Source organism: Chroicocephalus ridibundus, chromosome 3, assembly GCF_963924245.1.
Source record: "Chroicocephalus ridibundus chromosome 3, bChrRid1.1, whole genome shotgun sequence".
Classification (NCBI taxonomy): domain Eukaryota; kingdom Metazoa; phylum Chordata; class Aves; order Charadriiformes; family Laridae; genus Chroicocephalus; species Chroicocephalus ridibundus.
Window position 1 is genome coordinate 113001098 of NC_086286.1, and position 16941 is coordinate 113018038.

Sequence of the window (16941 nt, forward strand, 5' to 3'; positions counted from 1 at the left end):
TTCTATCAGTCCTCATATGTCACATCAGAATTACAAAACTCACACGTGTAAATGATCAAAAACTGAACAAAGAAGTTAGCTAAAGAGGATATTTAGCTGTTTTACCTAAATTTTCAAGGTCTTGTCTGGTAACGAATTTGTAATCATCATAAACTGTGGTCTCTGGATTCTCTTCCAGTTCTTCAGTCAAGTTGTCCAAGAAGGAACACCATTTTGGGGCAGGTCCTAAAACCTGTGGACATTATAGAAAGTTATAACATTATATATTCTTACAAAAAAACCCTACAGTTAGGCTCTCAGGTACTGTGCCATAATGGAATAACAAATTAATCCCTCTGAGATCAAACAGACTTTAAGAGCAACAGCAATTACAAAGCACAATTAAACCTGTTGCTTGCCTTACCAATAAGGAGTACTATAGATTTTGTAAGCGTTATTTTAATTTACGTCATTTATTTGAGACCAACAACCTAGAGCTTTCCAGTTTAACTGTTTCAAGTGGTCCCAGTCTGATTGATTTATTAAAAGCAGAGAGCCAAACATTATTGATTAAATTATGAACCAATGGCACCAGACAGCAACTAAACTCTACAGCACTGCTGCATCCTGAACTCATTGGGCTCACTATGCAACCATGTTAAATCCTATTCTGCCCTATTTATTTTAATTAAAACACCACAGGTATATTTCATGTATTTTTATTCAAGGATAAGCCCAGACTGTATAAACAGATAAAGGGGAATAATAAAAAACTTGCATATTTCCACCATGAGGCAAAGGATTTATTTGAACAATATTATGTTGCACTATCAATGTACTTTTCCATATAAACTTCCTCCAATTTCCCAAGTTAACAATTAGCTCTCTTCGCTTTTCCCTCCCGCTGTTCTGATTGAAATTCCTCTCTACCCTGATGCACGCAGCCATACTCAACTGTTCCAATGCTGTTAATTTAGTAGGTGAGCTAGCTGAATGGAAAAATCTAACGCTACATTTTTCTCTCCAGAGCAAATCAGCTGACATTTGAGAACGTAAAGTGGCCAGTTAACTCCTAGAGTGGGACTTCTGACGAGGCTTCTGATTTGTTTGCTAAAAATGTATGTTAAAACCTCCGACGTCAACATGACCGTAGGAATGTTTGTGATTCAACAACATTTAAGATCCTATTTGATTATGGAAACAAGTAGAAGTCATTTTATATACAGAAAATACACATAGTTTGTTTTAACATGATAGTGTGGTAATAGTATGAGATAATGCCGTTTATTTAAAAGAAGTTGTTACTACTCATTCAGAAGTCCTCTTTTGCAGACAACTAGATACGAAACATTGTAGAATTGTATCCTAGACCATAATATTCTACTAATATTCTAGTCCCTAACACTCCAAACAATAATATTGTATTCTAGACCACAATTGTCTCTGTATCAAGTATGATCTACCTTTGTAAGACTCCAGCCCTAGCTGAGAACCGTAACATGCCAAATGAAAAATTTAACTTTTTTTACTGTGCTGCATATTTTATTCCATTGAGTAAGAGCTTCCAAGGAAAAGACCTAACATGTCATTAACAGGAAAGACTCTACCTACTTAATGAATTAACCAAACTCCTATGCCTGATCCAGTAAGACTCAGCTTAAACACTATATAACACTCAGACTGATTTCCTGCCAACATTTAAGAAGCTGTTGTGTCCATCTTGTCTTCATCCGGATTTTACTCTTTTCAGTTGTTTCCCCCAAACCCACTTCTTCAAATCTAAACACCAAACTTTAATATTAATAAGAAAGCGGTCTAGATATATTAAACTGGTTCTCATGCCATTCAAGCAATCAATTATCTCTGCTTCATTACCATCAAAGCATGACTGAGGTGGAGGAATATTCTCTAAAGTTTATCTATAGTTTTGTTTTGGATTAAACCGTCTGTCATTCTTACACAATCCAAGTTGCTTACTAACTAAAATTTCATTACAAGAGAAGTTTTAAGTACAAGTTTCTCTGCTGAAGATTATTAGAAATGAGATTAGAGAATCCTTGACTCGCGTCCATTTCTATTAAATAAAAAGTTCCCCTTCGTTCCATCTTGCTGACTCATCATGTAAAGATCTCTATCACTTCAATAAACCTTTTTCACCACTTCCATGCCTGTGACACTACCTGCTCAAGCCTTACAAAGTGCACGTTACTCATTTCGAACTCAGGCCACTCCAGCCACTTACGGTAATCCCCCAATGGGATCTTGAACGAATAACCAATGCAGAAGTCTCACAAATGAGGAAAAACAGTTTATTTGCTCTTTAGCTGTGGCTCCGCTCACTGTTACAAGTATCCCTGTGCTCAAACCCTGATATTGAGAGTAAAACCTTTCATGGCACGTGATCTGTGACATGAAACACACAAAGCCAAAAGACCTGATTATTCATTATCATCTGTGAAGCGAGTTGGACGATCAGATCATAGAAAACAAGGGAGGGGAAATGAGATAATTAACGGAAAAAAGCAGTGGCAGAATACCAGGAAAAAATAGAAAGTCCAACCATTATTCAAATTTCACATGTAATCTGACAAAAAGGAAAACCCTACAGAGATGTCTGCGTATGTTTTATTGCCTATTTCCCCCTCTTCCACCCTCATGAAACCACTTGCCTACCTATTCTAGGTCACTTCAGGAGCTTTGCTTTGTATGCTAAAATGGAACATATTTTAAATCTTAGGAAGAAATTTAAAAATAGAGAAGGCAAACTATACCAGCCACAATCACAAAAACATAAACTGGAAGTGTCCTTCTCTTGCAATAGGGATTCTTCACAGAATTTAATTGCCACTGCAGACTTTAATGCTCTGTTATCCGCTATCAACCAACAGACTTGGCAGGATGGTGCCGAGAGCACTCTGAAACAGCCGGCTCTGCCACTCCTGTGCCCAAGTACAAATGCAATCGTTCAGAGGGCTGGTCTGCGCTGGGCCACCAAGGATGAAACCTGTCTGTCCTCCCCATTCACGGGTCTCCATACAGTGGGCATGCAGCAGAACAGTGGGAACACCTCAGAGCTCGTGCCACCACCGCAGCCTGGTGTCCAGTCCGTGCCAAACCCAGCAAAGCAGCCACGAAGCTGTGGAGTTTGGGGAGGCTAATTAATACACTTGTCAATTAGATTGGGAACGTACAATTCTGCCATACTGAAGGGAGAAAAAAACGCACGGGAATTCACAGCAAGGTAATCGCAGGCAACTAAAGTGACAGATCTCATTTTTATGGTATTCATACAATACCACATTCATATATATTGCTTCTCTGCAAGTTTTAGAAAAGCTGCACACAGCTAATGGGAAAACCATTACTAAATGAGTGCACATCTACACTCAGCTTTTACTCTAAGATAGGAAAACCAGGCATCATCACCAACAGTGATGGAACCAATATTTTTGCTATTTTCATTATTATTCCATTTTCAGGAGGATAACCACTTCTTGAGACAATTTCTGACAATTGCTGGTGAAAGAAGATTGCCTTTGAAAATACTTTTGCCCATCAACAGAGAAGCCTCCCCTGCAGGCTAGGGGAGCTGCTCCCTGCTCCCCTCCTTAACCAACTGGGAATAGCACCCAGGAGGAGACCAAAACACGGTTATCCCACAGCGTGTCCCACCACCGCGCTGCAAGGCAGAGTGGCGGCTGGGTCACGCTGGGCAGGGGACAAGGAGAGCAGCCCTCTCCTCCCCACAGGTGAGCCACGCGGCCGGACTTACTATGGGGGGCTGCCATACACGGGTAACGCAGACATCTCACCACTGCCTTCCGTGTCATATACCAAGCCACAAGAAGCAAAGCTGTGGACTTCATAATTATTAGCATCATGCCATCCAATGGAATTTTTTTTTCAGACACATTAGAATCTTCTTTTTAAAAAGTTTAGACACAGAAAACACAAAACATCATGAGTAATCTGGCATGTAACTGAGTGGAGATGACAAGTGTAAAGCCAAACTGTTCAAGTAAAGGGAGAGAAAAATGTTGCCAGAAAAATATTTGTAAAAATTGTAAAATAACTTCAAGAAACACACTTCTTTGTATTCTATTTTACAAGATGTTTAACTTAGTGATTTTGTAGCACCACAAATCTTACGTGGGACAGCTCTGCAATGTCCCGTTCTTATGGCCATGCCTAATTCCTGAGCACTTGTGTCGAAAATATCACCCTGTCATCAGTCTGTAATTCCCCTAAAATTAATGAACCCTAGAACAGAGCAGGTATTATTCCCAACCCACAACAGATGTTCCTTATCTCCAATCTGGAACACCAGACAGCACTTGTACACTTTTAAATGCCACTCAACAATCTGGCAGCCAGCTCCGCAGAGCCCTTAGAGCCCCAGAAAAACTGGGTCTAATCCTAACTAGTATTAAACATGCTCAACAACTTAAAAGAAGCAAGGATGAACGGCAGCTTCCAGAGTCAGATGTCACGAGATTTAAGTTAGACAGCTTTGAATGCACATACAGACGAGTATTGTTAAGTATCTGTCTGAAGGTTTCAGGGACCAATTCTACACGAGTGAACTGAACAGTTGCTCTTTCCTTGTCAACGAGTCAAAACAGGTTCCAAAATCTATTTTTCAAGATGTTAAATAGCAAGTCCCTGGAAGATTTCATACAAGGCAGTGATAAACTCTTTGGCTGTAAATAAGTTGTCAAAATATATTAAGACTCAACCGCAGCAGAAACTCCTCCCAACCTTCACTGATGTATTTTAGCAATCAGAAATACGCAAAATGTTCACAGACAGCATAAATCAGACTTGAAAATAATTAACTAGAATTTGCAAAGTTTACACTGACTGAATTCCCTCTAGAAGACTACCTTAGTGTATGTGGATATCATTCAACAAAACACTTCCAGAGGCTTTGGAAAGCAGAAGTGTTAGCTGCCGCGGCTGTAAAAAATAGCAACGCACAGTTTCACCGAAACTTCAGAGTTTCATGAAAATTAACACTGTAATGCTGTATCATGTCATACCACAATAAGATAGTTAATAACAGACAAGTATGAAAATACATCATATCACTGCTCAAAAATCTTCAAATTATTTATTGTCATACCTTCTATGGATTTTAAATTAGGCTGTAAGACCTTTACCAGGTAGCAAAACCTGTACTAGTTTATTCAAATAGTATGGCAGTGAATAATTTATGTTAATTACAACAAAAATAGCATATTTTTAAGGCCTTTGACAGAGCCCTGGGTACAGTGTATTGTGTAAAATTACTAAGATAAGAATTTTAATAACTGCAAGGCAAGACAGGAACTTACTAACGAGAAACAGTTTATGCTGAAAGGGGTGCTACTGCCCAGAGAGCAGGTTACAAGTAAAGCTCCAGGGGCTATCCTATTAAATATTTTCAGTAATGACTGCCACATATAGTAGGAAAATGCCAATAAAATCTGCTGGTGGCAAAGTGTCACTCAAGAAGGGTCAAAACCTCTCGGGGGGGGGGGAAAAAGCTACCTTGAAAACTAAGATGCTGGAAATCGGATGAACTATGGAATCACAGAATCATTTAGGTTGGAAAAGACCTTTAAGATCATTGAGTCCAACCGTTAACCTAACACTGCCAAGTCCACCACTAAACCATGTCCCTCAGCACCACGTCTACTTGTCTTTTAAATGCCTCCAGGGATGGTGCCTCAAGCACTTCCCTGGGCAGCCTGTTCCAATGCTTGACAACCCTTTCAGTGAAGAAATTTTTCCTAATATCCAATCTAAACCTCCCATACATAGCCAAATCACTATCAGCTGTAAAGAACAGAATACGAAAAAATGATACCAACTGATCACAAGACAGTAAAATAGTCATATAAAATCATTGTACTCGTATAGGATAGGAATAATGACTCAGCGGAGGCATCTTGTACAACTCCAGGCAATAATGTTCAGGATATGTGAATGCAAACTGTAGCAAGTACAGCGAAAGGCTGCTAGGATGATTTCTGAAACAATAATGCTTGCACAAGAACTAATGCATGCAAAGCTATCACAGCGACACTGTAAATCAGAAAAGTTAGCTAAGCATCAGAGGACTGTGACTCTTCAACAGCCTTTTAATGGAGATAACGAGGAAGAAACAAACAATTAATTTGCAGATTAAATCTGACGTTCATGGAAAAGATTATACAGTCTCATTGCCTGTGATAAGATGGGACTGGACTCCATGACCCAAGGAAGCTCCTCCATTTCTCTGTTCCCATTTGAAAAAAACCAACCCAAACTTAAAGCACTTTAACAAAGAGCGATAATCTTTTCTAGACTAGAATTTCTGTAAATTACATTTTACACATACGACTCAATGACTTCACATACATATTTACCTGTAGGAGACAAAAATAACTTTTGGGGGGAGACAAAGAATAGTAATAAAATCTTAATTTTGGTGTTCGGGGTTTTTAATAAAATGGTACAATAAAAAACATTTTAAACTTTTGACAGGAGACAGTTACTGGAGAAAGCAAATGCACATCTAAACGTGCATATTCTCAGCTTCAACAATGCCATTTAACAGGAGAAGGGAGATTACAGAAGGCCTAATGAGGGAGGAGAAAAAAATAGGTGATCCCCAGGGTGTGGGCAGTGATTGAAATGTGCAATTGCGTTTTAAACATAATTAGCTCTCTAATTGCATAGCCAAGTTTAATTAATGCAATTACATGAGTAATTAATTACTATCCATTTTAAGAGTACTGCTTTCAATGTTTTGTTCTCTAATTTTAAGAATTAGATCTCAATATGTAATAACTTTGAAAAGTTTCCATCTATAAGCATTGAAAAGGCAAAAGAAGAAAGAACACCTGGTTGTACCTCGTTAACAGTCAAGGTTACATCAATTGCAATTGGTTACACTCAAAAATCAGATGGATTATTTGTAGCTTGTAGACATGAAAAGCTGTGGCTCTCCATCCTTGTTTCTCTGCTTTCAGGCCTCAGTCATACCCAGCCCAAGAGCTTCAGAGAGCCCAGGAGATTACCTCACGTTAGAAAGGACCCGTGCAAACACCTTGCCTTGTTACGTTTCTATCCACTATGTTTCCACATACAGTGTTTCCCTTAGTAACCAACAAGCTCTGAACAATTTGTGATTTTGAGTTTTATTCTGCCATTCCTTTCCAATCTTTCTCCCTATGAATGCTTTACAATCAACTCCAATTGCGCCCTGTTAATCTAACGAGTAATTCCATTTAATGTACTGACTAAAACTCTTTAATTCTCTAAATTAAATGGGTTTTGGCAATAAACTCGGAACAAATCTCCCATATATTTTCATTTTCCGTAATTTCATGCTTTCATTCACCCTACATTATATGGCATAGATTTGATGCTTTTACAGCCATCAAGTAGCTCACTGGAGTACAGCGATGACCGAGAGAGACTGAATAGCACATTTTTCCTTTTCGGCATATTACTGACAACAGCACTGCGTTTGGTTTTAAGCCCACGCAATCATAAATTTCACTGAACTATACAACGAATTGGCTCTTTCTCTCATCCTAACTCCAGCACATCCAGACATTTTTGGCAGATTCACTAATCAGAGAGGTTGGTTTTCCTACCTTTCAGTACGCTATGGAAGCTGCCAAATCAACAATTTGGAGGTTTTACTCCTTAGAGAGCATGTTAAAGGAAATGTTGCTTTTAAGATCTTCCCAGTGTTAAACAAAAACTGCTGCAGGAACATGCACGCATCTTCTAGGAATGAGATACTAAATCTTTCTGCCCTGGTAGTTATCAGATAGTAAGTACTTCTTTTTCTAATCCTAAGTAGTCTCTCTTAATAGTGTCGGTGTTTTGTTTGTTGGTTTTTTTTTTAAATCTCACATTCTCTGATACGACAGGTATTACAGTCAGTTAACCAGTCACAGGTCTGCTCTCACTGTGAGTGCCTTCTTGGTGAAGCCACCATCTTTTGAAGGAGTCCTCTTGCTCATAATGTTGGGAAAAAAAATGCCCTCCAACATAGGAGCAGCAAATAATTTTTCAGCAAAGTTACTCCGTAAAATTGTAAATAACATCAGCAGAATAGTTCTTTTCCTCACAAGACAGGAAGAAAAAGGGATACTTCTCACAATTCACCTGTGACTTACCAGCCATGGGCATTAAGACTAAGGAGTCGGATGCTTTCACCAATGTCCCTCTCATGTTCTGACATGCTGACATACATAAACACTTGACACTATTGCTATGGATCTTTTTATTTATCAGACTCCCTACACATTTTAGGTCTTTAGACAACTGGAGCTCAGACAATTTGAGGTCAGAAAAAGAGGTAGAAATTTGAAGTACAAGAACCTGCTACTTCCACATTAAGTCAACTCATCAAATGAGGTAAGAGAGTCTGTTCTTATTCTAATGTAGCAGCTTCTATAGCATTTCTCCTGTAATAACAGAGGCATAAGTTACTTAAATACTGAGCAGTAAGTTCAGCTGAGACTCACTTCACAAGATTTATTTACCTGTGAACATCCGCTGATGGTCTGTTTCTTTATCCATAATAAAAAAAAGGTGCAGATCAGGTATGATCAGCTGTTCTAATGCCTTGCTGACAATAAAAGGCAGCAACCACGTTTTGTCTTTTATTTATATCCACACCTCCCATTCCCTACTGCATCTGGCTATGTGCTCTTACCGATTCCTTTGCAAAGGTTCTGGGATTCATTAGACCCTTCATGAAGCCAATTTACCGTTCAGTGACTCAACGTCAGTGAACCAGCACAACTCCCCTCACAAACACAACATCTCCACATTTTATAAGAAGTCTGAACAAAAAAAACCCCCACCCTATCACAATTCTCCTTGAAGAATAAATCCCTCACAATGCTCTCCCCCTGCATTGGCAATTTTGACTGCAGGGGAGGCAGACAAGGCAATTACAAGTGGGAGACTTCATGACTGCCTTGGCCTTTTTCTTACACAAGGAGAAAACTTCTACACAGGTTCTACCTGGTCCAACACAGTCAGAAGTATGCTTCTCAAAATTTAACAGCATTTCTTGCAATACTAAGGGCATGGGCCATCAATGGACAAAATTTCCACTACTAATCGAGATGAGAGTAACATGTGCATTGATTTTAGTATGCATGTAATAGCCTCTTATCGCCATCTAAATTAACAAGTTAAGAACCAAGAATAAGCCAGAAATGCAAAATCTCAGCAAGTCTCCTTCTCCACTTCTCTGTTGGGACAGCAAAATTCCCAACTGTCATACAGTGTGTGGGGGGACTTGCCCCTCGTGCTTTTAAGTGGCTGGGGACAACAGGGCTCTCACAGTACAAGCCAGATGCCAAGGAACGGTACAGCACAAATACCTTTACAGCCATGAAAACAAAACTTACCGTACTGGCGCTGAAAGCATGACCTGCATTATAGGGAAATTTGAGGGATGCTACAGACATAAAGGTAACGGCAAATCCAGCTGTACGTCTACCTTACATAACCGACAAACTACTGGAAATCTAGGAACGCATGAGCTTCTAATTACTCCCTACCATGGCAGCTTAATTGCTCTTTGCAAACCTGGGAAGACGACTGCTCTGTGAGTTCATACAACTACTGCCAGGCAACACAAAGGGAAGGAAAGGCAACTACCTGTTGGGAATATGCTACTCCTCCAGACAGATAATGAAGATAACCTCAGCATAAACCAACATGCTTTTTACAGAGCATAATGCTAGGGAGAAGAAATTTTATAAAACTTCTGCAATAATTTTCTTTGAGTAGGAAACATCTTTCAAATACATATTTGAAAGCTTTCACATATTTGACGGGTTTATTTATCTCTCAGGTTTGTGTGATAGAAATCTTAAATCCTCACAACTCTTGTTACTATTTTTCTATAAAACAGTCATAACTCACAACACATTTGGTTCACTGAACGCAGCACAAAAGATGACAATACAGATAAGCCACAAGAGTCACTTGCCTCTGCTTTCTAATACAATGAAATAAAGACTTAGTTGAAATTATCACATAGAGAAAATTCTCACGTGCTTTGCCTTCTCTGATCCAAAAGCTAAAAAAGACACTAATACTTATTACATGCTGACAGACCATAGTATAGTACAAACTTTGTTTTCAGCAATCACATTTTTTTATTATCTGTGACTGCTTCTCTCTTCACTGACTGAAGTTGAGCAGCAGCTGCATCTCTAAATTTTAAGAAACCAGGTGAAGAACAGATGGTCCAAAGGAAGGAATGAGTGCAACTTAATAAATAAAAAATATCTTTCAGATACTTACGGCTTACATTTTCTACCGCTTAAAAAGGGGAGCACACTCCCCCCTCAAAACCCGTTTTCTTAAAACAGGAACTCAAGAACAGAGGGTCCCATACTACCAGTTGCTTAAGAAACAGTCACAACATGAAAACACATGTGAGTCTATCAACTGGCAGAGCAATCACCTGGTATAATTTAGTATAACTTCTGCTTAAGAGTTTTCTCCTTTGCTCTAGGAAGGCTACGATGTAAACTATAAGGAAGTATGGACTGAACAGTCAGCATGCTACTACCTACTAAAAAAATAATGAAGAAGTGCTGCCTATCATACTATCATTCACAACTGCAGCATGCAGGGATCATACACCTTCATAATCCATACATGATGTTGAACTACTTCTTCATCACCACCAAAAAACATCCAAAACAAGTTTTACCGGAAGATCAGAAATTGTTTCCTGATTATCGCATGTTGGTGTTTTCCTTCTATATATGTGTGATAAGTGGTACAGTGTCTCTCAGCCAGCGCATGGGAAATGGAGGATATCCTTTGTTGGGAATAAGCCCAGCATGTTATTTTTCAGTTTGAACCTGTTTAGGTTAAAAGTAGGAAGCTCACATTTCTGTTTGTGAAGATAAACAACATTTTTCCTATGCTTGTAAATATTGCGAGATAGGTAATGTATCATTCACCAGACATTCTTTTTATATTGTTTGCACAATTTTCCGTGTAAAGGATTGTACTGTTCTGGATGGAAAACACAGTTCTAAAAGAATGATATACCAAAACTCAGAATTAACTTAAAGGCCAAAGATGCACTCAAGTGTCTTTATATTAATGGAAAGTTTTTTCTTTTAACACTTGGCAGCCCCAAAGCATGACTGTAATATGCTACTTCATAACAACCCTGCTTCCCAGTCATTTCACAGTTCTCAAAATAAGCAAACTAAGGCTAAGACCAACACGTCCCATTCTATGTCATAACTACTGTATTTTTATTTTACAACATTTTTTCCAAGACAATGAAATGTTTTTCTACACTATATATTGTTTCAGGATAAAAAAAGAAATCTCTTAGCACAATTGAGTTTCATGGCTGCTTTCTACTTTACCTAAAATTTCTTAGGTAAGGGTTGTATTGAAGGAGACGAACAACTGTCTTCTAAAAAGTACAGCCTCATCATACGATCTTCCAGAAGAGAACTGAGGCAGCGTTAATCCAGAACAACCTCATACTGCCAACCAGAAGACATGAAAACATCCTAAAAGAAATCAAAATCTCACACTCCAGCCCTAATCTGTTCTATTAGTGTCAAAATGCCAGTCATAAATATAAAAAGAATTGCATCATTTGCTTCATAGCTTTTACCATGCAGAAGCCAAAAATCAGTTCAGTTCTTGCTGTAACTCTAACAGCACCCATAAACCATTTTAATGACAGCTGACTATACAGAACATTGGTCTTAAGGGCATGAAGTACAAGGTGTGGATCAGTGTTTTTCTCTAATTGTATCCCCACCATATAAAGACCCAAGAGAGGAAAAAAAGACAATAAGTAGATGAGAGAAAGGATGAGAACTTTACGTCTTCTGAAAGGCTATGACCATAGAGGTAAGCGTGAAATGTGCTACACATGAGAAACCTCCCACATCTTTTAAAGTGAAAAATGGCAGACTGTAAGGATAGATAGCTGATGATTATAACCCCTCGCACAGAACTAGTGAGACCAGACTGACAGAAAATACTACCCTATTTCAGATAAATGCTTCTTCTGTCGGTAAATGAACTGAACACAACTCTCTGGTCAATCCAGTCACAAGTAGGTTTAGAAGAAGCTGACCTGGAAGCCTACAAGCAAAGCATGTTCATCCTTAATTCACAATCCAGAACTGTTCCAAACTAGTATCAAGGAAAAAAAAAAAAAAAGTGGTGAACTAAGGTATTAAAAAACTGCCTTCACTTGTATTTCCTTCAGTAAAAGTTCTTTGCAGATTTTTTTCATCAAATAGCCAGTGCATTAAATGAAAACATATAAGCTAGTAGAATCTGGTGCCTTAGTCTGTGATTATGCTATTTCAGGGTTAACTACTAAGGAAAACCTAGCTTTTTCTACAGTTTTGCTAAAACTATTTTTTCTAAATCTAAGTAAAAAGAACTTTTTCTTTTTTTTAAGAATGAGCATATTCGAGGTATATTCAAAACAAAAAGACGATGATAAAGAGTAATTAAACCAGGCAAAAAACCTAAAAAAAAGGAGAAATGAAATAATTTAAAATAGCATGTATGAAAAGAAAGAAGTACCAGCAATGGCTGGTTTAGCTGAAAAGCCACCCAATCTGAAGGGGATAAAATTCATAAATATTTCTAGCAATAAAGAGATCCACATATCCAAAGTGGGTATTGTGTTAGAAACCAGACCCATTATAAGATATTCTTGGAGAAACTGAATCATTGAATAGGCAAGAAATACTTGTCCTTGAAACATTTCCAGTTTATAACTCCAACAACTCTGAACTAGGGGAGTGCTAAGATATCAAATGATTTTCCAAAACCACCTGAAAAGAAGCCAGAGACGCTCCAGGATTTATTTTTTCTTAAAGAGCTTAATATCTTCTCTACACCAAAAGTACATTGCTTCTAGCCTCAACAGGGAGTTTTCTGCCAAGACTGCAGGAAAGTAAAAAAAATAATACCCAGAACACAGAATATTACACTCAATTAATTACATGCTTAATTGCTCTCTTCTTTTAACAGCCTAATGAACAGAGCAAGTTTCAGTTTCAGTATGTATATGTAGCCCAAAGTTTCAAGTCCAATAAAGGAGACAGGACTGATTTGAAACGTCTGTGCTAAGATCAGACATGTTCATGTAACCAGTAGTAAACACCTATGCCCCTTGCCTTCCACCCAGAGCATCCGGGAGCTAACACGCAGGGCTTTTTTCTGCACAACCTGAAAAGAGAACATTATGTATCGTGGAAGCTGACAGCCTCAATTAAACTTAAGAGAATCCAGCTCATCTCAGATCCCAGGCCAGTGGACCACCATGTGTTGGTGGAGCTTCTTCCTCCCTTTGCTTCGTTGGCCAGGACCTGGTTGCACTATTGACTCAACTTACGTTTCTGAGTCAGTAGTCTGAAAAGTATCCCAAGGCACACACATCTTTCATTTCAACCTTCCCGAGGCACACATCAAAGCGATATACCAGGAAGCCAGCTGGCAAGAAGTACGTTTCAAATGTTTGCATAAACTGCAAGTTAACTATTAAGCTATTGGCAAACAGCCCAATTCCAGTCAGAGGCACTTGCCCTCATTAAAGCCCAACAAAATAAAACAAAAACAAAGTCTCTAAGCTAGATGTTACCTATGTAAAACAAATATTTCATTTTAATGGCCAGTGAAGGCACAGAGTTACTTCTCGTTCTCGAACTGTATGAATTTAACCAGATTCGGTTTGGCTTTTACTCCCTCCCTGCAACTGTGTACCTGTATAAGGCATCTTCCTGCCATTTAAAAGCAAACCTGCCTGTCCTTTCTAGTAAACCAAAAATCATCTTCTTTTCCCTCTACTAACAGCTTTGCACACAAAAGAAACAAGTGTGGCAATTATTTCTTTTTTTTTTTTTTTTTAAGAGAAGCATAGTTCTCTCAGACATTCCTAGTCTCAAATGTCATTGCTATATTGTTGAAAATTCTGCAGGAAAAGCTGATGCATGCTATTTCATTTACAGACAATATTATGATACCCGTTGTCAACTCTTTTATAATCCTGAAGTTCAAGAGACAGTCATTTTTTTGGTTCTGCAGTGGAAATTTAGCTTTGGCATTAACAATGGAGAGAATGGGCACATGCACACAGATAATTCAGTCAGACATGAGCTCAGTCAGACCATACTCCAAGCTGGCCGGACAGGAGCCAGCTCTGGTTCACAAGCGATGGAGCTGTGTTAGCTCAGCGCTGTGCCCACACTAATAAAACCTGCTGAGAGGCTGGGTATATTGGGCTGGGCACAGTCCTGCGCTGTCTGGCCAACTTCAATCAAGGACCGAGGACGCTGGGTCTGGCTGCACCCATCCGCGTACACATACACTCCTGCTCTGCAAGACTCCGACCCCTGCGCATCTCTTCTTCTTCTTCTGCACATTTTTATTTCTTATGTTGTAAACTAGAAGGCTGGAGCACAGCACCATCCATTCAACACGTTAAGTATCCTCCTTGACCATGACCATGGTAATTCCTTGTAGCTGTTCCAGTGAAGATTTAAAAAGAGAATAGTTACTAGCACTACAGGGCAATGAGCAGGCTAGGGCAATCGAATGGATTCTATTTGCACAAAAGTACTTCCAAGAGCTCTGAAACACAGCTGTCCTTTATAGTAGTAGCATCTCCCCCAGGCATTTATTCTGTTGTGGAATTCAAGAATTCTAACTCAGTTCTTGTCAACATCTCAAAAAACAGATGACGCATTTTAAGTAGTATTCATGTCTATCTCAAAGTAAACAAACAAACAGAAAATTAAGCTATTCACTGGAAAAACAGTGAACCCTAGCTCTTGGAAAAAAGCAGAAAACTAGACTATGGAAAGAGATCAGGTAATACAGCAAATCACTACTTCTTTAAAGTTTTGCTCCAAACACACATGCAACCAAACTCTTCTTTGCCTGTGCAAGGAAATTACTCAGTGTTCCAAGGATGGAAAAAAAACCCATGTCTTAATAATTTACTGACATAGAAACCAAAGGACAGGTGTGCATCTCTGAGCTCAAATAACTAGCCCAAAAGATCAAGGAATAAAACTGTAACATGCACACGTTAATAACATTGAGCTTTCCTTAATAACAAATGCCCTGGAGCACCTTAAGGCTGACACAACTTCTCCATTTTTTATTTTCTTCATTTAAAAAGGAGATTAAAAAAGAAAAACCAAACTCAAAACTGCCAACCAAAACAGATTTACTGAGCTACATACTTGATTTTTAGGAAATGCAGTAAGAAACCCTTCAATTATACAACGCTATGCGCCAGTCCCTTCAGTCTTGCTTGTGAAAAGGCAGACAGGGTAAAAAAGCCAATTACTTAAGCGTGAGACCCCTGTCTCTATTTCAGAGGAACTTCTTCTCATTACCTTTAACTTGTCTATTGTCTAAAATAAGCATTCTGTCTTTTGAAATGAACTACAGCTCGTTGACTAAAAAAAAAGTCATGCCAGTATTTAAGATACCTTCAGCAGCCTTCAAACTCAAAGCCATTGACGTGAACTGGAGAAGTTTACCTTATTCAAAAAGCGAATTTAATCTGGGCAGTAGCCTTTGAATAAAATTTTAAATTTTCTTATTAAAAAATAGAACTCATATTTATTTTTATGCATTAATGTTCATAATTTGGATCCATTTGTATACTCGTGTCACTGTGAATGTAAAACCCATAAAAAGGTATGATCCAAACAAGTTCAGGCAGATTCAGGTACCGCTAATCAGAGAATGGTGACAAAAGAAGATGGTTTAAGGAAAGATTTGTGTTAATTTTCATTGGAATAGCCTGCACGCTGCAAAAATACTAGATAGTATTAGTCAATATTTTGGTTTGCAATAATGTCTGCTAAGTATTATATTTCTTAGCTAAAAATTACTTATCTGACTTCAGAAACATGAATTCAGTATTCACAGAGGATTCTGCAAGAGTAAGATTTCTGAGAGAGTAAAAAATAAGTATTTTTCATTTTGATTTACAATATGTGCAAGAATACTCAAAATAATACTGGCTAGAACGAGTTCTAACAAACATTCATTGCTGGTGACAAGCAGGGCAATGAAATAGTTTTTTGGCTAAACGGCAATGTTGGATATACACCTCTAATATACTATAGCTGTGAAGTTCATACATCATGCACACCTGCATAAAAAAAAAAACAAACTCAGTGCAGAATTTTCAGAGAGAAGCTGAACCTTGCCCTTAGTGACAGAAGGAATGCTTTTTCCATCTGAATTACTTAAATTGAGTAACCAGTCCATTCAAGTTTTAAGAACACATCAGACTTTGAAAACACAGGAGTTTGTCCTCCCCAATCCATTAATTAAAAAGATGATAGATAAAAAAATGCTTGGAGAGTTACTCTCTAAACCTTACAAAGGACAAGGTAAACAGAAACAAAGCGTTCTGCTTCTACTACAGCTAATATTTGTCTTAAATACAAAAGTATTTGTTGCCCCCCCGCCCTTTGTTATCCAAAGCATGGAACACCTCCAGTTCACAAAATATAAGTTGGTTAGAGCTGAATTAGAGAAACAGATAATTTATACCTAAAGAACAGCAATGACACACAAAATATAAAATTTTACCTTTCTGTAAATGCAAAAAATCTAATAATAAAAGCAAATATAACCAGACTACAGAATTGTTTAGAGGGGTATACTGTTGTGTTTAGACATGTCCATACAACAGCTATATTGTACCTATTCCACAAAGAAAAATGTCGACCGATGAACCTCCATCTTAAATGTAATCAAGATCATATGAGGAAGGAAGGAGACGACCCAGAAATAAACTAAAGAAATTTAAATTAAAATTAATTTAAAATTTATTATCTGAATTCAGACTTCTTGGCCGATTTAAAAAAAAACCAGTTAAAAATATATTTCAAACTTAAGAAATTTTACAGTTTGCCCAGAATGTGA

General features: G+C 38.1%; 1 protein-coding gene across 3 annotated transcripts in view; it reads right to left on the minus strand.

The window, feature by feature from the left end:
* The window catches only part of NOL10 (nucleolar protein 10), a 58526-nt gene that overhangs the window by 19477 nt on the left and 22108 nt on the right, over positions 1–16941 (minus strand). For all 3 annotated transcript variants that reach the window (XR_010070459.1, XR_010070458.1, XM_063330474.1), the window contains exon 14: positions 106–232. Coding sequence is in view for 1 of the 3 variants with exons in the window: in XM_063330474.1 (XP_063186544.1) it covers positions 106–232 (127 nt within the window). In the remaining 2 variants the exon portion in view is untranslated. The remainder of the gene's footprint in view (positions 1–105; positions 233–16941) is intronic.